This window comes from Mesoplodon densirostris, chromosome 9 (genome assembly GCF_025265405.1).
Source record: "Mesoplodon densirostris isolate mMesDen1 chromosome 9, mMesDen1 primary haplotype, whole genome shotgun sequence".
Classification (NCBI taxonomy): Eukaryota; Metazoa; Chordata; class Mammalia; order Artiodactyla; family Ziphiidae; genus Mesoplodon; species Mesoplodon densirostris.
In genome coordinates this window covers 96,016,004-96,039,457 of record NC_082669.1, presented here as the reverse complement: position 1 = coordinate 96,039,457, position 23,454 = coordinate 96,016,004, and the positions used below count along the sequence as shown (strand labels likewise).

Below are 23,454 nucleotides of genomic sequence, written 5' to 3'. Positions count from 1 at the left end.
CCTCTCCCGTTGCGGAGCACAGGCTCCGGACGCGCAGGCTCAGCGGCCATGGCTCACGGGCCCAGCCGCTCCGCAGCACGTGGGATCCTCCTGGACCAGGGCACGAACCTGCATCCCCTGCATCGGCAGGCGGACTCTCAACCACGGCGCCACCAGGGAAGCCCACGGTGTGGCTTTTGAAATGTAATTTAATCTCTCTGGATCTTAACTGTTCTCATCAATAAGCAAGAGTATTAAAAAACCCTAAGGTTAGAAAATTCTATGATTTAAAGATATGGTACATAGTAAGAAAATAACAATTATGATGTACAATAATTATACAACTGCAAACTTTTTTTTTGCCTGATTGTTAGTCATAATAAGAAGAGTACTTATTTGGCATATCCATATCATAGGCAGAAATTTTCAATCGTACCTGAGAACTTAACTTGAGAAGATCAGTCTGAGAGTCATTGGATTCTGAACTGTCAGAGCCATGGCTACTACAAAAAATAATAAATTATTTTAATTTACAGAATGTTTTGGTGGTATTTTAAGATTACAACTGTTACTTTTACTTTATTATCTTACTGGAATGGTAGAAATAGTTCTAATTATAAGAAGAATGTTTACAAAGATGTTTGGTAGTTCTAGGCATTATAAGAGTATTAGAAGAATGATGACTGAAATTGATTGGAACACGTCAAATATAAACAAATCTATGAGTTCAAAATGATACTCTCTATCTGCAAACAATACAGGGGCACTAACTCAAAGTCTGAAAATTTATAAATAAAGGGGAAGAATCAAACATTTGTTCTGCTTTTCCTATAGGAACTGCACTAAAGTTAGCACCTTCCTTCTTCCAATAACATTCCCTTGGCATTAAATTTTGCACTTATTATTCACTAACTTAGATTATTTATATGGCATCTCTGTAAGTGTGTCAGTTCTCTGTGGGTAATGACAGCATTAAAAACAATCTGAATATGTCTTTCATATACAGTACATAGTGGGTGCTCAATTAATATCATCTAAATAAATGAATAAATGAAGTCTTGATGAGGTCTGGCTAAAGTAATGTGCATGGGAAAAATTTTCCTCCACCTATAGCCAGGATTTTCAGTACAGACTGAAAATTATATCCTCATATTATTATAAAGAGCATAGTATCAGTAGAACAGCACAGCAAATTACATTACTACCACCATCTTGACTTACCTAGACTCTAGATCCAATGTAATTTCTTTCAGAGAAGTATCTGAATCATCAAAGACTTCTTCCAAGTTTATATGTTTTTCCATTTCTTCTAATTCTTTCAGGCACTGATAATACTAGGGGAAAATGATAGATGAGTTAATTATAAAATAACTATTTCCTAATTAAACTGAATATTTATAGATACCTGGAACATCAAGTACAAAAAACACTGAACACTGTCAGGATATTAAACGGAACAAACTGCTGTAGGCCCATAGGCAGGTTATGTTATCTGAGAGACTGGAGTCTGATGTATCATCAAATGGACTTTACTTACCTTGGTTCGGTCTGGATCACAGTAGTCCAAGAGAATCTCAAAAATGATACCCCATCGACTCCAAGTCTTTTGTGTTGAAATGAGTGCCTCTTTTATTACCTAAAACATCAATAAGTTTAGCCACCCTTGAGGGTGACTTAAACATTTCTTCTTAGCAGGTAGGCCTAAGTTGCCCAACCAAGTGTAAACAAAACATCTGATATGATTCCATATTCTGTCCTTTGGATTTTCTACACTGGGACAGGTCATTTAACAGCTTATTGCTTTCCCTCCACCACCTGGACCAAAGGTGACTTAATACAGATTAGTCTATGTTGCAAAGCAGAAGAAAATTCAGTAAGAAGGTTATGGAATACTTGGTTACCAGTTATAAGCACCCTAGTTATCACTTTGAGAAAAACCTGGGTAAATATTTTAATGTTTTCATCATCATTAATAGTGTTATAAGAATTTCAAGATGCTTTAAAAACTAGCCAGGGGCTTCCCTGGTGGCGCAGTGGTTGAGAGTCCGCCTGCCAATGCAGGGGACACGGGTTTGTGCCCTGGTCCGGGAGGATCCCACATGCCGTGGAGCGGCTGGGCCCATGGGCCATGGCCGCTGAGCCCTGCGCGTCTGGAGCCTGTGCTCCGCAGCGGGAGAGGCCACAGCAGTGAGAGGCCCGCATACCACAAAAAAAAAAAAACACAAAAAACTAGCCAGAAGTTACAAGTGTGGATTTCCAATACTTTCCTTTGAGTTGACACATTTTCTAATGTGACAATTACCTTAACATGGGGCATTCTAAGGATAATGTTAAATGTGACTAAAAGCTTTCTTAAATGGAACTAGGGCACACTTTTTAGTTCAAGGAACCAATTAAAATACAAATTGACAAAAAACAAAAACAAAGCCCAGTCTAAATTTGCCTTAAAAATGGCAAATCTACTAAAGATATTTCTATCCTGATATTTTAATTATGAGCATTGCTTTTCCTTGAAATCATTAGAGTCATCTGTAGGAACCCGTTCTAAAACGAAAACCCTAAACAAGCAATTAAAGATTAGTTCCTGAAACAACCAATTAGTTCATGAAACAACCAATTAGGTATTCTATGTATGTGCTATAACTTCCTTTTCTAAACAAAGGAAAATGATGATAGAGATATATAGTGGGAGTCTGTTTATTCATCCTATTTATAGAATTGATTAGATATCAGTATGTATCTAAGTCGAAGAAAGTGCTCACTATCCAGCTGCCTACACTATTAATCTTACATTAAAAACGTCTCTTTGGTTTAAAGCTCTGACAGTCATGAATGAGGACACTTGATCTTACCCAGAGTAGATCCACAAAAAGTGGCCTCCATGGTAAAGCTGTTCCTGATTCCCATTTTCCACATTACCACCCTTCCTATTCCCTCTTTGCTCTTCTGAATATTAAACTTGCAAGCTGAGAATGAAAACTGAAAAGACACAAATAAAAATGAGACCCATTGCTTTTCTAATCACAATGTCTTTCATAGGAAGTAAAGTTGGAAATGAAAAAGTAGTTGTGCAAAAGCAATAATTCTCTCTAAAGCTTTGGGACCTTTTATATCCTGACCAATGAAAATAACTCATTTTAAGGATGACATATTTACATTTCTGAGAATTATAGACTTAAATTCTGAAATAAATTTTATTTTTTATCTATATATAACATGCATTCAAAACCAGCTGATGAATTCTTGATAGTGTTGACTTTAAAAGGCTATAGGAAGGAGCCTAAACATGTTTAGGAATGAAGATCAGTGTTGTAGATTTTCAGAATTGAATAAAGATGCTTTATTATCACATGAAAGATAATTTGAAAGTTGCCCTGAAGGACTGTTATAACATCAGTATCTACAATGAGGTTTTGTAATTTAATTACAATTTTAAAAATTTACTTTGTGTTCCATTCTGTGAATTTTAACACATGTATAGGTTTGTGTAAACACTACCACAAATCAGGATATAGGACAATTCCATCACCTCTTAAAAACTCCCTTGTGCCATCCCTTTGCAGTCACAAGTATTTCACTTATTTTGGAGTGATGGTAAATGATATTCTTTTAAATTTTGGTTTCCAGTTGTTCATTGTGAGTATATAGAACTGCAGTTGGTTTTTGTGGGTCGACCTTGTATCCTATGACACTGCTAAACTCACTTAAGTTCTAGGAGTTTCTGTGGATTGTATGGGTTTTCTATGAACACAATCACGCCTGCCTTTCCAATCTGTCTGCCTTTTATTTCTTTTTCTTCCCTTATTGCACTTGTTAGAACCTCCAGTATAAGGCTGAATTGAAGCGGTAAAAGTGGATATTCTTGCCTTGTTCCGACCTCAGAAGGAAAACAATCAGTCTTTTATCATTAAGTATGGTGGTAGGATATGGGGCATTTTTTTTCATATCTCAAATTACTGGTCATTAAACATTTCACACTGTTGCTTTCTTATGGTCAATTGTATAAACCAATCAGAATAACTAAATAAAAAAGTTTACTAAGATTATCCATTTTGCTGTCTTGCATGGGCAACATGTAGTAAAGGAAAAGTCAAAATATTAAAGGTGCTTACGTTATCTGGACAATTTTTGCTCAGCCTAAGTGGAAAGATTCGTTGCTGTAAGTATAATGCTTTACATCTGTCACTATCATCACAGCCATACCTGAAGATGTTCTCTTTCTTACTATGGCCATGGAGGTCACAATACAAAATAACCTCTCGTTTCTCCATCAATCTACAAAGAAGAAAAAGAACAAGTTACTACATTTTACCTCTGCATTTTTCTTCTATGGCTGTAATTATGGATTAACAAGTCTAATATCCAAATAAATAGAATTTCTTATATCCTAGTTTTCAGTTTCTTTTCTTACCTCTTATGATTATTAACATATAATTCTTTAAACACCTACAATAAGTTCCTATTAATTGTATATAAAATATGAATGTTTTAGCCTTCCAGTATAAGGACAAAATTTACCTTACTCCCAAGACTTTCTCCAAGAGGATCTCTCTGCTTTTTTGATTTTTTTTTTTTTGTTGTTGTACACAGAAAACAGCTCACTCTTATCTTTTGCCTTTTAGCTCTCACACAGATTCTTTCTGACTGAAGTATCTTCTCTCTTCATCTTTGTAAATGCAAATACTACCCCTTATCCCTCAACACCAACCTCACGTCTCACTTCCTCTCTCACTAGTCAAGCCCACAGACTTTTCTTTTTTGAACTCCTGTAGCACTTAATGTTGATACCATTTACTTGGCATTTGCCTAGGTAAGTTTTCATATTTTTGATATTTAATCTTGTTATGGATAGGGAATGCTTCAAAACATCTAAAACAGTGCTATGCACACAAGGTCCAAAATATGTGTTAAAAATTGAGTGCCTGACGACTTAGTGCTGAAGCCAATTAATATTTAACCTTTGAGTAATGTGGTGAGTAAATATCATTTTGAGAAAAATAGTACCAAAGTTTGAATTGATTGTTTTTCTGGTAAATTTCTAATAAATAATTTAAAGAAATCATTTTTCAAGAGCACAATTCTTAGCCTGCATAATTTAGGCATTCAATGAATATTAAAGTAATAAAAAATAAGTCCCCCAAACTGGTTGATGAAAATAACTAGTAGAGAGGCTTTCAAAAGGTGAAAAAGTGGTGGTGTTAAGGTGGTAGGATTACCGGCATTTTTGCCTTTATTTTCATATTTCCAAACTTCATATAGCATTATTATATTATTTAAATAACTGAAATTAAATATACTGTTTTTTATATCTGGAAGAATAAATACCAAATGTTAATAATTTATAGTAACATGAAATGTAATACTTTTATAACAAAATGTTAAATCCTAAAATCTAAATATTCAAAGTGTAGCTTCTATCCAAAACAATACTTGTTTAAACTATAGTGAAATCCCTAGCTGAAGTCTGTTACATGTATTAATTTATTGCCCTTTTTCATTTGATGACCAGTAAATTCTAACTGATAACATAAAATTGACATAAAGTCACCAAATGATCATTACAAGTTTTTAGGAAGAGGACTAGATTATAAAGTAAGACTATCAAGTTAGCTCCTTAAATGAGATATGCTGTATATATATATATATATATATATATATATATATTTTTTTTAGCAGTGCACGGGCCTCTAGCTGTTGTGGAGCACAGGCTCCGGATGTGCAGGCTCAGCGGCCATGGCTTACGGGCCCAGCAGCTCCGCGGCATGTGGGATCTTCCCGGATCGGGGCACGAACCCGTGTCCCCTGCATCGGCAGGCGGACTCTCAACCACTGCGCCACCAGGGAAGCCCCTATGCTGTACATTTTTAAACCATTTCCCCAGTTTTAATGAACATTTGGTTTCTTATAAGTGAGTCAAAAGAAACCTCTAAGTAATTAAATCCCAAAGAAATGTTACTACTTTTGAAGTCAAACAGCATAATAGGGTCTCTCATCTTACACTAATTTAAATCACTTTAGAAACAGTTGGAATTTCTTTCTTAGCCACAGTTAAGATATTCTAAGTACCTTACACTAAGTATCCTATATTAAAAGCTACTCTCTATTGTTGTCAAATACTTTAAATATATTTAGTCTTAGACATACTTAAAGCCTCTCACCTTTCCACATGTATGTGACTGACTTTTATTCTATTTATCTGCCTATGAGTAATTAATTGCATTAAAGTAGTTCTCTTTCTTAGAAGTCTTTCTGAAACTTATTGAATAGATTCCTGCCTTAACCTTCTTATGAGGCAATTTAAGAAGAACAAAGACATATAAAATATCTTCCACAGAGACAAGCCAAAGGGCCTTGGCCTGAAATCTATCTTGTGTTGGGTCAGGCACCCTTAATGTCAAAGAGCATTAAGTAGATATTATAAATACTTTAATGGGCATCCTATCAGCTCCCTTTCTATTAAAAAATAAATAAACTTTAAATTTTGGAATAACTTTAGATTTACACAAAACTGGCAAAATAGTAGAGTTTCCATATATCTACCCCTCATCCAGTTTCCCCTACTGTTAACATATTACATAACCATGGCACATTGTCAAAAACTAAGGAACCAACGTTGGTACATTACTATTAAACTCCCAGCCTTGTTTGGATTTCACTAGTTTTCCCAATAATGTCCTTTTTCTGTCCCAGAATCCAATCTAGGATACCACATTGCATTACTCAGCTCTCTTCATTGTGTGCCATCCCCAGGAAAATAAGTTACAGGTTACTCTTTATGACTTAAATATTTCCTAAATAATTTCAGAGAATCCTGAAGTCCACATTTGTGAGGGGTATAAAACAAGAGTTTTTACTCATTTTTCTGGGGATCTGCACTTCACTCCCCATGCGTCTATAAAGATAAAAGGATTAACATGAAAGTTGAGGCTGAACTAAGTAACTAGAGCCATGCTGGGTGCTCCTGAAGCCTGTCAGCTCCTCTGAGGGACTGGAGGTATCTTTGAGGTCCTCCTCCTTGAAACAGGGCTCTTATGCTTTTACTAGGGGCCCTGATGACAGAGCTGGATGAGGATATAAACACTCTATAATAGTACTTATAATTGTAACATTTGAACAATCCTAAATAGTTTACGAAGAGTTATTACATCTATATCTAATTCATTAACTTTTCTTCTTTTTACATTTGCGGAAACACTGAATACATTTAGAGCTTCCAATGTTCCAGTAATATTGGGCACTTTATTTCTGGGAACTTTAGTGGTAATATTCTCATTTAATCCTCCTGTCTGTGAGGTAAGCATTATTATTCCCACTTTATAGATGAGAAAACTGAGGTTTGGGTTTGTTTTTAAATTGCTCAAGATCACACAGTTAGCAAATGATATAGCAGGGATTCCAATCTGATGTGTTTTCACTCTAGTCTCCACATTCTTAACCAAAAAGGTTAAGAGGATTTGGGTGTTCTTTGACTCCAATAAATCTTTCTACTCTAGCAATGCCTATTCCTGATTGTTATTACTTGAATCTATTAAAGAATTTACCCAGTAATTCAACAAAGTTTTAACTACTATGTGCATTTTACTGTTCTGATTCTTTAGAAAATTTAAAGCTGTTCATTTTTTCCAGGGGCAAATAAGACTATTCATGAAAGTTTAAGTAAGTATGTAACCTATCATCAAAAGACTCATCATAGGGCTTCCGTGGTGGCGCAGTGGTTGAGAGTCCGCCTGCCGATGCAGGGGACACGGGTTCGTGCCCCGATCCCGGAAGATCCCACATGCCGCGGAGCGGCTGGGCCCGCGAGCCATGGCCGCGGAGCCTGTGTGTCCGGAGCCTGTGCTCCGCAACGGGAGAGGCCGCAGCAGTGAGAGGCCCGCGTACAGCAAAAAAATAAATAAATAAAAAAAAAAAAAAAAAAAAAAAAGACTCATCATAGAGCACTGTATGGTCAACATCATGCCAGAAGGCTCTGTAGATGTAATTAATTTTCACATAAAAGGGATTCAAGGATCCCAAAATAAACATCAGTGCTACCATTAACTTTAGGAAGAAACCAAATTTTAGGATAGGCAAATTTAACTATACATTTTCACTAAGCCATTAGAATGTTCTAGAGTCTATTTCATTATTTAAAAGAAAGCTAGTGAATGTAGTGGCATAATACCAGAAAGGTACAGAAGCAGAGTTGGGAAGAATGAGGAAAAGAATTAAGTAGCTGTAGTTAAACTATCTTAAGAAAATGTAGAGTAAAATGAGTGGGATTGTGGGAACAAAATTCTTACTACCAAGTTTACTAAATAAGCATAGGGTAATTTGATGCTTATTTTACCTACGGATCATGTTCCGGGTATACCAAACAGAAGGAAATGATTCCTTCAGGAGAGATGTATAGTTACGGTTTAAATCCCATCCAGCTAAGGAACACCGATAATTTCCCACAATCACACCATCTGGATTCAGCATGAGTACCACCTTGAAGATGGAAGTGTCCTGGAGCAACTGTGCATCATTTGAGTCTCCTAAAATATAATCTAGGAAGCCCTTCATGATCCAAGAGCTGTTGGTTTCTCCTGGATGTACCCTTGCAGTCAAAATCACGGCCTTTCGCTTTCTTAACTCACTGTTCTTCAAGGGGGTAGTAATTGTTAAAACATACACCATGTTCCTAGTAATTGTGTGGCACAAGACACGTATTTTACAAAGGTTTGTACTGGGTCATTACTGATGCTAGAAAGGTATTCTTGCAGGCTTGTGTAAGTGTATGGATAGCAGTGAGCAAAGTAGCAAGTATCTTTATTGTGTGGAAATTGAAATGTCCATGTAAGAGAAATAATGGCACCCGTCTTGCCCCTGGTTGCTTCTATAATACTTCATTTGGTCTCCTATTCTCTGCCAGCCAATATTATGAGCGTTGGCCTCGTTTTCAGAATAAAACAGTGGGTGCATACCCCGATTATAAAGACTAGCAGGCTTGGTGAAATGGATAATAGTGGATCTGTAGACTATTCCTGCTTGGGTATTAGTGACTTGGAAATAGTACCACTGGGTGTGTTTATTTGTGAACAGGTCAGGGTGCACAGTCAGCTAGTATTCATACTCTGCCCTAAGACAAAAAAAGGAAGGGGAAAAAAAGCACATAAAAATGTAAAAATGACATTCAAGTTTAAATTAAATAATAAAATAATAAATATACAAATAATAAACTACCTATTCACAGAAAGCTTTTTATTTAGGAAACAACATTTATTTAGGCAATGTCCAATAAGCAAGTAATTGCAAAAAATCAAAGTTTTGAAGCTTTCTCTTTTATTGGATGCGAAACTGCTTCTATGTGAATTCTAAAGCCTTTTTATTCCTTTGTAATTTGAGAGAGCACATAAAAAAATGGGCATTTGACAAAAATTATATATGTCAACCCAGTTATGTTTCCTATAAAAGAAGTGATTAAAGAGTTCTTAAGTTTTTAAGAATTCAAGTCCAATGTTTCTTTTTTTACTTCAGACATATATTTCTGTTTTAGAGTCTAGCTCTAGGAATCTGAAATACCTATCACTAAGAAAGGTTAAAAATATAAATAGGGCTTCCCTGGTGGCGCAGTGGTTGAGAGTCCGCCTGCCGATGCAGGGGACACGGGTTCGTGCCCCGATCCCGGAAGATCCCACATGCCGCGGAGCGGCTGGGCCCGCGAGCCATGGCCGCGGAGCCTGTGTGTCCGGAGCCTGTGCTCCGCAACGGGAGAGGCCACAGCAGTGAGAGGCCCGCGTACAGCAAAAAAAAAAAAAAAAAAAAAAAATATATATATATATATATATATAAATAAATTACTATGAGCATATGGATTACAAAACTGTAAACTCTGAGAGGACTTTGCATCCCCCATACTTAATCACTGAAGATACTTAAAGGCAAAAATAATTTCATTATTATATTACTTATATATCTAACAATTTTACCTGGTTAATTGTGACTTTTTTTACCAAGTACTTCCTATTCTATCAGCATTATGCACTTATTGTGTGTGTATATGTGTTTGTGTGTACACAAACAGTGAACTAGGAAATGAATGTTGTAAAACCTTGAGAGCCATTGAATCTAGGTGATGGGTATATGATAGTTAATGTAGAACTAACTGTATTATGCTCTGTACTTAAGTGTATGTTTAAAATTTTTCATAAAAAAATTTTTAAAAAAGAATATCCTTGGATTGCAGGCATGTTCCCAAGCACGTTTTACAGAACACTCATCTGAAGAACTACTCCGTTAAAAAGTGTGAGAAGCAGTGTGTGTGTGTGTGTGTGTGTGTGTGTGAGAGACAGTTCATATTGGCATACTGAAAATGTACATTACAAAAACCCGTTTAACTTTAATTCATAGTTCTCAAAATTGTTTGAATCCAGAACCTTCCATACCTACCCCCTTAAAATAATCTCTAAGTAGCATCTATACTTCAAGGAATTATAGTTCAGTAATGGATACTAAAACTAATGTATCTAATACAGGAAATAATAAATAGTTGATAGTCTACCTCCTCAAATAAAAATAATTAAAACCCATACTTTGACTACCTTCTGTAGATTACCACTCTCAAACCTTGCTTCAAACATCAAAGTATCATCACAGTTATTCACAGGCTGCTTCAAGGGTGTTCGGTTGCCCCCAACTTGGGAATACACAAAACAAGGCTCTTTTTAGGCTGATGAGAAACCATACAGATATCAAGCCATAACTAAAGTATATAGGCTATTCTGCATAGAGTTTGGAACTACAGTATAACTGAAGTGTCACTAAGGATTATAAATTTTAACATAATTTGACACTAGCATATAGGTTTATGTTGAAATAAGTAAGTCTAAGTATTTAGACTAGAAAAGCAATGCCTGAAATAAATTCATATATTTCTCACAGTAAAAATACTCTACTTCTGGTTATAATGAAGGAATTGGTCCTGAAGTCATCTTTTCACTGTAAATGACTATAAAACTGGACAAAAATTATGAATTAACTGTTTTCATGCATTTGGACAACACAAAGACCAGAACTATAATGGTTCTTGAAAGAAGGTAAATACATGAAATAAGCCCATGTTTAATTCTTGTTTTCTTCCTGGGGGTACTTTTTACCTCTTAGGAAGATGGCACTTAAGGATAGCATAACAGTCATGTTGAGCTGAGGAGGCGAGATTGTTGCCTGGGGCTGCTGAAATTGGTATCCTAGGTACCAGAGAGAAGAATGCTACATAGAGGGAGGGCTTCAATAGTCTACATGGTGGTTCCCCAGTCCTTGGCTTGAAGGCTTGGCTCTACAAGCACAGGATAAGACTAGGGAAGATAGGACAGAGTGCTACTGTGGGGCTAAGATACCAGAGGATAAACATTCTAGGATATATTGAAATTCAACCTATCCAGAATACAAGGACTTCACTGAGCACCTCAGGCATTCAATCGTGACTCTAGAAAGGTTGTATATTAGGCATAAGAACCACATTCAGGAGTAAGGGCCACGACCTAGGACTACGGACAAAATGAAAACAGACCTGTTTTTATAAAAAAATAAACCAATCCCAAAGGAAGCAAAATGATTTGCCAGCAATTTAGCTGCCTACCAGAAAAAAATTCAGCATAATTTTTAAAAAGAACATAATACAAACTCCTATAACATATCTTTCATAATTTCCCACATATGATAAAAAAAATTATGAAGCATACAGAGAAGAAGGAAATGTGATCCAATAAATATTTAACAGACCCAAAGATAACTCAGATGGTACGATTAACAGAGAAGGACTTTGAATATATGTTAAAATACTTAAAGGAAAAAAGATAGTGAATAAACAGATCAAGTAATCTAAAAAAATGTTAACTATAAAAAGAATGAAATGAAAATTCTAGAAATAAAAAGTACAATAATGGAAATGAAAGATTTACCAGATGGGCTTAAGAGAAACTGAATATTGCAAAGGAAAGACTCTGTGAACTTAAAAACAAATGAATACAATTATCCAAACCCAAGGCCAGAGGAGAAAAAAAGAACAAAGACCCAGTGACATGTGGGAGATAGCTAGAAATCTACCATATGGAATTGGAGTTGGAATTCCAAAGGACAGAAGAGAAAGAATATTATGGAGAAAATATGTGAATAAATAATGGCTGAAAATTTCTCAAATTTGGAAAAAAAGAACCCTATTAAATTATGGATCTAAGAGGTTCAGCAAAGTCCAAACAGGATAAATATAAAGATAAACAAATCTAGGCAGGTCACAGTCAAATTGCTGAAAACAGCCAAACAGAAAAAGACGCATCACATATAAGGAACAATGATATAAATTATGGCTGACTTTTTACTAAAAAGAACAGATGTCATGAGACAATGGAACAATATCTTTAAAGAAAGAAAAATATTTGAAAGAAAAAAATGTAAACCCAGAGTTCTATATACTCAGTTGTTTGGGGACTTCCTTCTCCTACAGCTACAGGTTTGGAAACCACTCTGTTGGTCTCTTACCCCTTCAGGCCTAGGAGAAATAATGGTTCTGCTCTACTGACAATTCTGTTGCTTCACCATCCCTTATTAGTCTCCCTTAATCCTGTCCACCCTTTTGTAAGTTATCTTTTCATTAAAGTTTCTTAAATTACTCTATGTAAGCCATCCACTTCCTGACAAGACCTTGACCGACTCACCTCAACTACTTTAATTTTATATTAGATCTCATTTATGTGTGAAAGTTATGAGGTACATTAGCTGTGTAAATATTTGAAATCAAATATAAAAAATCAGAGGTGCTTTTCTCACCCCAGTTGCTTAAAAATGCATGAGTATATGATTTCTGTAATTGCTTACTGTATAAGAAGGAATTCCCGTGAATTTCTGTCTTGCCAGCTCTTTAAATAAAATACATTTGCTTGCTGGAAGTCATCTTTAATATATAGTCTAAGGTATTGGGTTGGCCAAAAAGTTCATTCTGGTTATTCCATAAGGTGTGATGGTGAAACTGTACAGGAGTCCCATACTTCCTTACATTGGTGCTTCAGGAGCAGTGCAGTTTAGACTATAGGTTGAGACTTCTATGTTTAATTATTAGCATACTCTATCATGAAGCAGAGATTCTGCATTACCAGAGCTCTCAAGGTGCAATTATTAATCCTGAGTGTTAAGAATACTTTCCTGAGATGTAACCTTAGATGTTATTTGCAATGTGGGATATTTTCCTCTTTTCAAGAATGCAGTCCCAAGAAATGCATCAAACTGGCATAACATGAAAATAAATCACCTGAAAGACTGCATGAAAATGACCTATAGATGGAAAGGGAATGATAGTTGGAGAGCACTCCGCTGGATTTGTGTTTGAAAACTGATGCGAAGCTTAATTCCATCGCAATAAGACTTCATTCTCATGGTCAACATGATGCTTTATCTTAAAGTAAGTATGCATAAGCTGCAATATGCACCTTCAAGAACATAATTAGCACTGAATCAACATTTGGATTAATATGTAACCAGACATGTTTGTGGAGTCAGGGACTTCCTGTTAATTTACAATTTCCACTATAAACAGCAGAACAAATATAACTAAGAGATTAGCCCAGGTACCAAGTTATTTTTTATAGCAACATGTCTCATGTACCCACCATCTTCAGCTAGGTAAACCACAGGATCTTCCTTGGAGCTTGGATAAAGGGGTTCTATCTCCAGGCCTGTTGGGATGTACATTCGCTCAGGATTAGAAGGGGTCCAATCTGGAGAAAAAGCGAAAACAGGGACCTTCAAGATTGCAGAGGAGTAAGATGTGGAGATCACCTTCCTTCCCACAAATAAATCTACATGTGGAACACCTCCTACAGAACACCTACTGAACGCTGGCAGAAGACCTCAGACCTCCCAAAAGGCAAGAAACTCCCCATGTACCTGGGTAGGGCAAAAGAAAAAAGAGAGACAAAAGACTAGGGACGGGACCTGCACCTCTGGGAGGGAGCTGTGAAGGAGGAAAGGTTTCCATACACTAGGAAGCCCCTTAACTGGCGGAGACTGGGGGTGGCGGGGGGGAAGCTTCAGAGTCACAGAGGAGAGCGCAGCAACAGGGGTGCAGAGGGCAAAGCGGAGAGGTTCCCGCACAGAGGATCCGTGCCGACCGGCACTCACCAGCCCAAGAGGCTTGTCTGCTCATCCGCCAGGGCGGGTGGGGGCTTGGAGCTGAGGCTCGGGCTCCGGAGGTTGGATCCCAGGGAGAGGACTGGGGTTGGCTGTATGAACACAGCCTGAAGGGGGCTAATGCGCCACAGCTAGCCAGGAGGGAGTCCGGGAAAAAGTCTGGAGCTGCTGAAGAGGCAAGAGACTTTTTCTTGCCTCTGTTTCCTGGTGCGTGAGGAGAGGGGATTCAGAGCGCCGCATAAAGGAGCTCCAGAGACGGGTGTGAGCCACGGCTATCAGCATGGACCCCAGAGACGGGCATGAGACGCTAAGGCTGCTGCTGCAGCCACCAAGAAGCCTGTGTGCGAGCACAGATCACTATCCACACCTCCTCTCCTGGGAGCCTGTGCGGCCCGCCACGGCCAGGGTCCCGTGATCCAGGGGCAACTTCCCCGATAGAACACACAGCGCACCTCAGGCTCTTAAAATGTCATGTTGGCCTCGGCTGCCGCAGGCTCGCCCTGTATTGCAAACCCCTCCCTGCCCCCTGGCCTGAGTGAGCCAGAGGCCCCTAATCAGCTACTACTTAAACCCTGTCCTGTCTGAGCAGGAACAGACGCCCTCCGGCAACCTACACGCAGAGGCGGGGCCAAATCCAAAACTGAACCCCCGGAGCTGCTCGAACAAAGAAGAGAAAGGGAAATCTCTCCCAGCAGCCTCAGGAGCAGCAGATAAAATCTCCACAATCAACTTGATGTACCCTGCAACTGTGGAATACCTGAATAGACAACAAATCATCCCAAAATTGAGGCAGTGGACTTTGGGAGCAACTGTAGACTTGGGGTTTGCTTTCTGCATCTAATTTGTTTCTGGTTTTATGTTTATCTTAGTTTAATATTTAGAGCTTATTGTCATTGGTAGATTTATTTATTGATTTGGTTGCACTCTTCCTTTTTTTAAAATGTATATATATATTTTTTCCTTTTTTTCTTTTTGTGACTGTGTATGTGTATGTTTCTTTGTGTGATTTTGTCTGTATAGCTTTGCTTTTACCATTTGTCCTAGGGTTTCTGTTTTTTTTTTTTTTCTTGGTAGTTTTTAGCACTTGTTATCATTGGTGGATTTGTTTTTTGGTTTGCTTGCTCCCTTCTTTATTTTTATTACTTTTGTTTTTACTATTTATTTTTATTTTAATAACTTTATTTTGTTTTACTTTCTTTCTTTTTTTTCCCTCCCTTTCCTCCCTTTTCATCTGAGCCGAGTGACTGACAGGGTCATGGTGCTCTGGCTGGGTGTCAGACCTGAGCTGAGTTCAGGATACTGGTCTACCAGAGACCTCCCTGCCCCACATAATATCAGATGGTGAAAGCTCTCCCAGAGATCTCGTTCTCAACGCTAAGACCCTGCTCCACTCAACGACCAGCAAGCTACAGTGCTGGACACCCCATGCCAAACAACTAGCAAGACAGGAACACAACCCCACCCATTAGCAGAGAGGCTGCCTAAAATCATAGTAAGTTCACAGACACCCTAAAACATACGACCAGACGTGGTCCTGTCCACCAGACAGGTAAAATCCAGCCTCATCCACCAGAATACAGGCACCAGTCCCCTCCACCAGGAAACCTACATAACCCACTGAACCAACCTTACCCACTGGGGTTAGAAACCAAAAACAATGGGAACTAGGAACCTGCAGCCTGCGAAAAGAAGACCCCAAACACAGTAAGTTAAGCAAAATGAGAAGACAGAGAAACACAGCAGATGAAGGAGCAAGGCAAAAACCCACCAGACGAAACAAATGAAGAGGAAATAGGCAGTTTACCTGAAAAAGAATTCAGAGTAATGATAGTAAAGATGATCCAAAATCTTGGAAAAAGATGGAGAAAATACAAGAAACGTTTAACAAGGAACTAAAAGAACGAAAGAGCAAACAATGATGAACAACACAATAAATGATATTAAAAATTCTCTAGAAGGAATCAATAGCAAAATAACTGAGGCAGAAGAATGGATAAGTCACCTGGAAGAAAAAAACAGTGGAAATAACTACTGCAGGGCAGAATAAAGAAAAAAATGAAAAGAATTGAGGACAGTCTCAGAGACGTCTGGGACAACATTAAATGCACGAACCTTCGAATTATAGGGGTCCCAGAAGAGAAAAGAAAAAAAAATGAACTAAGAAAATATTTGAAGAGATTATAGTTCAAAACTTCCCTAATGTGGGAAAGGAAATAATCAACTCCAGGAAGCTCAGAGAGTCCCACAGAGGGTAAATCCAAGGAGAAACAGACCAAAACACATATTAATCAAACTATCAAAAATTAAATACAAAGAAAAAATATTAAAAGCAACAAGCAAAAAGCAACAAATAACATACAAGGGAATCCCCATAAGGTTAACAGCTGATCTCTCAGCAGACTCTGCAAGCCAGAAGGGAGTGGCAGGACATATTTAAAGTGATGAAACGGAAAAAACTACAACCAAGAATACTCTACCCAGCAAGGATCTCATTCACATTTGACAGAGAAATTAAAACCTTTACAGAGGTCTTCCCTGGTGGTGCAGTGGATAAGAATCCACCTGCCAATGCAGGACACATGGGTTCGAGCCCTGGTCCAGAAAGATCCCTCATGCCACGGAGCAACTAAGCCCATGCGCCACAACTATTAAGCCTGTGCTCTTGAGCCCACGAGCCACAACTACGGAAGCCCACACAACTAGAGCCCGTACTCTGCAACAAGAGAAGCCACTGCAATGAGAAGCCTGCGCACCACAACGAAGAGTAGCCCGGGCTCGCCACAACTAGAGATAGCCTGTATATAGCAATGAAGACCCAATGCAGCCAAAAATAAATTCAAAAAAACCTTTACGGAAAAGCAAAAGCTCTTCAAGAGAATTCAGCACCACCAAATCAGCTTTACAATAAATGCTAAAGGAACTTCTCTAAGCATGAACACAAGAGAAGGAAAAGACCTACAAAAACAAACCCAAAACAAGTAAGAAAATGGTAATAGGAACATACACATCGATAATTACCTTAAGTGTAAATGGAGTAAATGATCCAACCAAAAGACACAGACGCTGAATGGATACAAAAACAAGACCCATATATATGCTGTCTACAAGAGACCCACTTCAGACCTAGGGACACATACAGACTGAAAGTGAGGGGATGGCAAAAGATATTCCATGCAAATGGAAATCAAAAGAAAGCTGGAGTAGCAATTCTCATATCAGACAAAATAGACTTTAAAATAAAGACTATTACAAGAGACAAAGAAGGACACTACATAATGATCAAGGGATCAGTCCAAGAAGAAGATATAACAACTGTAAATATTTATGCACCAAACATAGGAGCACTTCAAGACATAAGGCAAATACTACCAGCCATAAAAGGGGAAATTGACAGTAACACAATAATAGTAGGGGACTTTAACACCCCACTTTCACCAATGGACAGCTCATCCAAAATGAAAATAAATAAGGAAACACAAGCTTTAAATGACATATTAAGCAAGATGGACTTAAGTGGTATATATAGGACATTCCATCCCAAAACAACAGAATACAATTTCCTCTCAAGTGCTCATGGAACATTCTCCAGGATAGGTCATATCTTGGGTCACAAATCAAGCCTTGGTAAATTTAAGAAAACTGAAATTGTATCAAGTATCTTTTCCGACCACAATGCTATAAGACTATATTATCAATTACATGAAAAAATCTGTAAAAAATACAAACACATGGAGGCTAAACAATACACTACTAAATAACCAAGAGATCACTGAAGAAATCAAAGAGGAAATCAAAACATGCCTAGAAACAAATGACAATGAAAACACGACGACCCAAAACCTATGGGATGCAGCAAAAGCAGTTCTAAGAGGGTAGTTTATAGCAATACAATCCTACCTTAAGAAACAAGAAACATCTCAAATAAACAAACTAACCTTACACCTAAAGCAATTAGAGCAAGAAGAACCAAAAAACCCCGAAGTTAGCAGAAGGAAAGAAATCATAAAGATCAGACCAGAAATAAATGAAAAAGAAATGAAGGAAACAATAGCAAAGATCAATAAAACTAAAAGCAGGTTCTTTGAGAAGATAAAAAATATTGATAAACCATTAGCCAGACTCATCAAGAAAAAAAGGGAGAAGACTCAAATCAATAGAATTAGAAATGAAAAAGGAGAAGTAACAACTGACACTGTAGAAATACAAAGGATCATGAGAGATTACTACAAGCAACTATATGCCAATAAAATGGACAACCTGGAAGAAATGGACAAATTCTTAGAAAAGCACAACCTTCTGAGACTGAACCGGGAAGAAACAGAAAATATGAACAGACCAATCACAAGCACTGAAATTGAAACTGTGATTAAAAATCTTCCAACAAACAAAAGCCCAGGACCAGATGGCTTCACAGGAGAATTCTATCAAACATTTAGAGAAGAGCTAACACCTATCCTTCTAAAACTCTTCCAAAATATTGCAGAGGGAGGAACACTCCCAAACTCATTCTACGAGGCCACCATCACCCTGATACCAAAACCAGACAAAGGTTGTCACAAAGAAAACTACAGGCCAATACCACTGATGAGCATAGATGCAAAAATCCTCCACAAAATACTAGCAAACAGAATCCAACAGCACATTAAAAGGATCATACACCATGATCAAGTGGGGTTTATCCCAGGAATGCAAGGATTCTTCAATATATGCAGATCAATCAACGTGATACACCATATTAACAAACTGAAGGAGAAAAAACATATGATCATCTCAACAGATGCAGAGAAAGCTTTCGAAAAAATTCAACACCCATTTATAATAAAACTCTCCAGAAAGTAGGCATAGAAGGGACTTTCCTCAACATAATAAAGGCCATATATGACAAACCCACAGCCAATATCATCCTCAATGGTGAAAACCTGAAACCATTTCCACTAAGATCAGGAAGAAGACAAGGTTGCCCACTCTCACCACTACTATTCAATATAGTTTTGGAAGTTTTAGCCGCAGCAATCAGAGAATAAAAAGAAATAAAGGAATCCAAATTGGAAAAGAAGAAGTAAAGCTGTCACTGTTTGCAGGTGACATTATACTATACATAGAGAATCCTAAATATGCTTCCAGAAAACTACTAGAGCTGTCAATGAATTTGGTAAAGTAGCAGGAGACAAAATTAATGCACAGAAATCACTTGCATTCCTGTACACTAATGATGAAAAATCTGAAAGAGAAATTAAGGAAAACACTCCTATTTTCCATTCCAAGAAAAAGAGTAAAATATCTAGGAATAAACCTACTTAAGGAGACAAAGGACTGCTATGCAGAAAACTATAAGACACTGATGAAAGAAATTAAAGATGATACAGATGGAGAGATATACCATGTTCTTGGATTGGAAGAATCAACATTGTGAAAATGACTATACTACCCAAAGCAACCTACAGATTCAATGCAATCCCTATCAAACTACCACTGGCATTTTTCACAGAACTAGAACAAAAAATTTCACAATTTGTATGGAAACACAAAAGACCCCAATAGCCAAAGCAATCTTGAGAAAGAAAAGCGGAGCTGGAGGAATCAGGCTCCCTGACTTCAGACTATACTACAAAGCTACAGTGATCAAGACAGTATGGTATTGGCACAAAAACAGAAATATAGATCAATGGAACAGGAGAGAAAGCCCAGAGATAAACCCACACACATATGGTCACCTTATCTTCAATAAAGGAGACAAGAGTATACAATGGAGAAAAGACAGCCTCCTCAATAAGTGGTGCTGGGAAAACTGGACAGCTACATGTAAAAGAATGAAATTAGAACATTTCCTAACACCATACACAAAAATAAACTCAAAATGGATTAAACAGCTAAATGTAAGGCCAGACACTATCAAACTCTTAGAGGAAAACACAGGCAGAACACTCTATGACATAAATCACAGCAAGATCCTTTTTGACCCACCTCCTAGAGAAATGGAAATAAAAACAAAAATAAGCAAATGGGACCTAATGAAACTTAAAAGGTTTTGTACAGCAAAGGAAACCACAAACAGATGGAATCCTCAGAATGGGAGAAAATATTTGCAAATGAAGCAACTGACAAAGGATTAATCTCCAAAATTTACAAGCAGCTCATGCAGCTCAGTATCAAAAAAACAAACAACCAAATCCAAAAATGGGAAGAACACCTAAATAGACATTTCTCCAAAGAATATATACAGATAGCCAACAAACACATGAAAGAATGCTCAACATCATTTTCATTAGAGAAATGCAAATCAAAACTACAATGAGATATCAGCTCACACCTGTCAGAATGGCCATCATCAAAAAATCTAAACAATAAATGCTTGAGAGGGTGTGGAGAAAAGGGAAGCCTCTTGCACTGTTGGTGGGAATGTAAATTGATACAGCCACTATGGAGAACAGTATGGAGGTTCCTTAAGAAACTAAAAATAGAAGTACCATATGACCCAGGAATCTGACTACTGGGCATATACCCTGAGAAAACCATAATTCAAAAAGAGTCATGTACCAAAATGTTCATTGCAGCTCTATTTACAATAGCCAGGACATGGAAGCAACCTAAGTGTCCATCTACAGATGAATGGATAAAGAAGATATGGCACATATATACAATGGAATATTACTCAGCCATAAAAAGAAACGAAATTGAGTTATTTGTAGTGAGGTAGTTGGACCTAGATAGAGTCTGTCATACAGAGTGAAGTCAGAAAGAAAAAAACAAATACCATATGCTAACACATATATATTGAATCTAAAAAAAGAAATTGTCATGAAGAACGTAGGGGCAAGACAGGAATAAAGACGCAGTCCTACTAGAGAATGGACTTGAGGACACGGGGAGGGGGAAGGGTAAGCTGGGACAAAGTGAGAGAGTGGCATGGAAATATATACACTACCAAACGTAAAATAGATAGCTAGTGGGAAGCAGCCGCATAGCACAGGGAGATCATCTTGGTGCTTTGTGACCACCTAGAGGGGTGGGATAGGGAGGGTGGGAGGGAGGGAGATGCAAGAGGGAAGAGATATGGGGACATATGTATATGTATAACTGATTCACTTTGTTATAAAGCAGAAACTAACACACCATTGTAAAGCAATTATACTCCAATAAAGATGTTTAAAAAAAAAGTGTCATTTCACAAGATTAATTTATGTTCCACTTTTCAATGCTGAATAAAAGGTTCAGCATAAGTGATGGGCCAGATTTGGCCCATGGGCCATGGTTTATTACTACAGAGAGCCTGAAGTCTAAGCCATTTTGGTATATGTGTTAGTTAGCTTTTCCTACATAAGAAACCTCCCCAAAACTTAGTGACATAAAACAACAATTTAGTTATCTCAGCTGGGTGATTCTTCTGGTATTGGTTAGGTTTACTCATGTATGTTGATCAGCTGCAAGTTTGGCTGGGAGCTGGCTGATCTAGGATAACCTCAGCTCATCTGTGCTTCACTCTCATTATCCAGAAAGCTAGCTAGGAATTGTTCCATAGTGGGTGGACAGGGTTTAGGAGAAAGCAAAAGTGTATAATCTCTTGAAGCCTAAGTCAACACTGGCATGCTATCATTTCTGCCACACTCAAACTGGCTAAAGCAAGTCACAAGGCCGTCTCAGATTCAAGGGATGGGGCAAGAGCCACCTCTTCATGGAAGGAGATGCAAAATGATATTTCAAAGGGTGAGGATACATGGATGGAGAATTGTGGCTACTTTTAAAATTGAGTAAAATTTACACATTACATATAATGCAATGTACAGATTTTAACTGTACAGTTCAATGAGTTTTAAAAATACATAATCATGTAACCAATACACCCATGAAGGTACAGAACATTTTTACCATCCTGGAAGGTTCCCTCTTGCCCTTTCCAAGTCGAGCCTCACCACCCACCTCCAAAAATCACTGATTTCTGTCACCATGAAGCAGTTTGCCTGTCCTACAACTTCCTATAACTGGAATCATATATTATGTAGTCTTCCGTTTTTAGCCTCTCTTACTCAGTGTAATGTTTCTGGAATTCATCTGTGTTGTGTTTACCAGGCTTTTTTTTTTTCCTTTTTATTGTTGATAAGTATGCCATTGTATGGCTTATACATAGTTTGGTTATCCATTCTCCTACTGATGGACTTCTGAGTTGTTTCCAGTTTTTGGCTATTGTGAAAAAATATGAAAATGAAAATTCATATGCAACTATTTTTGAGGGCATATATTTTCTCTAATATAAATACCTAGGAGTGGAACTGCTGGTCACAGGGTAGACATATATTTTCCTTTGTTAAAAAAAAAAACCCAAAACCCGCCAAATCTTTTTTCAAGTGGTTACACAATTTTACACTCCCACAAACAATGTATTAGAGTTCTAGTTCTACATTCTATTATTTGGAGTTGTCAGCCTTTTTATTTTATTTTTTATTTTTTGCTGTACGCAGGCCTCTCACTGCTGTGGCCTCTCCCGTTGCGGAGCACAGGCTCCGGACACACAGGCTCCGCGGCCATGGCTCGCGGGCCCAGCCGCTCCACGGCATGTGGGATCCTCCGGGATCGGGGCACGAACCCGTGTCCCCTGCATCGGCAGGCGGACTCTCAACCACTGCGCCACCAGGGAAGCCCGTCAGCCTTTTTAAATTAAAAAAAAACTTTCACCATCCTAGATGTAAAGTCATGTGTCATTGTGATTTTAATTTTCATTTCCCACGCTGAATGCTTTTCCATATGTTCTTTAGCCATTATATGTCTTCCTTTGAAGCAATGTTTGCTCAAGTCTTTTGCCCATTTTTTAGTTAGGTTTTTTCTTTTTAATATTGATTAGTAGGGATTCCCTGGTGGTGCAGTGGTTGAGAATCTGCCTGCTAATGCAGGGGACACGGGTTCGAGCCCTGGTCTGGGAGGATCCCACATGCCGCGGAGCAACTAGGCCCGTGAGCCACAACTACTGAGCCTGCGTGTCTGGAGCCTGTGCTCCGCAACAAGAGAGGCCACGATAGTGAGAGGCCCGCACACTGCGATGAAGAGTGGCCCCCGCTTGCCACAACTAGAGAAAGCCCTCGCACAGAAACGAAGACCCAACACAGCAAAAATAAATAAATTAATTAATAAACTCCTACCCCCAACATCTTCTAAAAAAAAAAAAAAAGTAATAGTCTTCTCAGCTGTAAACCAGGGACAATAGCGCCTACCTCATAAAGTCACTGCACTCAATAAAAAATATCAGCCTTCTACTGGCGTTTGAAAAAGCACACCTTCATTTAAAATATATATATATTGATTAGTAGAAATTCTTCATATATTCTGCATACAAGTCAT

The 23,454-nt window shown here is 37.9% G+C and overlaps 1 protein-coding gene across 1 annotated transcript in view; it reads right to left on the bottom strand.

Annotated features, from left to right (window-relative positions):
• Positions 1 to 23,454, bottom strand: part of AGBL3 (AGBL carboxypeptidase 3) — a 76,445-nt gene that overhangs the window by 24,357 nt on the left and 28,634 nt on the right. The window contains 12 exon segments of the mRNA XM_060107974.1: positions 416 to 482; positions 1,201 to 1,313; positions 1,517 to 1,550; positions 1,552 to 1,615; positions 2,832 to 2,958; positions 4,092 to 4,254; positions 8,309 to 8,681; positions 8,684 to 8,805; positions 8,807 to 9,082; positions 9,925 to 9,932; positions 10,542 to 10,672; positions 13,605 to 13,712. Coding sequence (XP_059963957.1) covers positions 416 to 482; positions 1,201 to 1,313; positions 1,517 to 1,550; positions 1,552 to 1,615; positions 2,832 to 2,958; positions 4,092 to 4,254; positions 8,309 to 8,681; positions 8,684 to 8,805; positions 8,807 to 9,082; positions 9,925 to 9,932; positions 10,542 to 10,672; positions 13,605 to 13,712 — 1,586 coding nt within the window.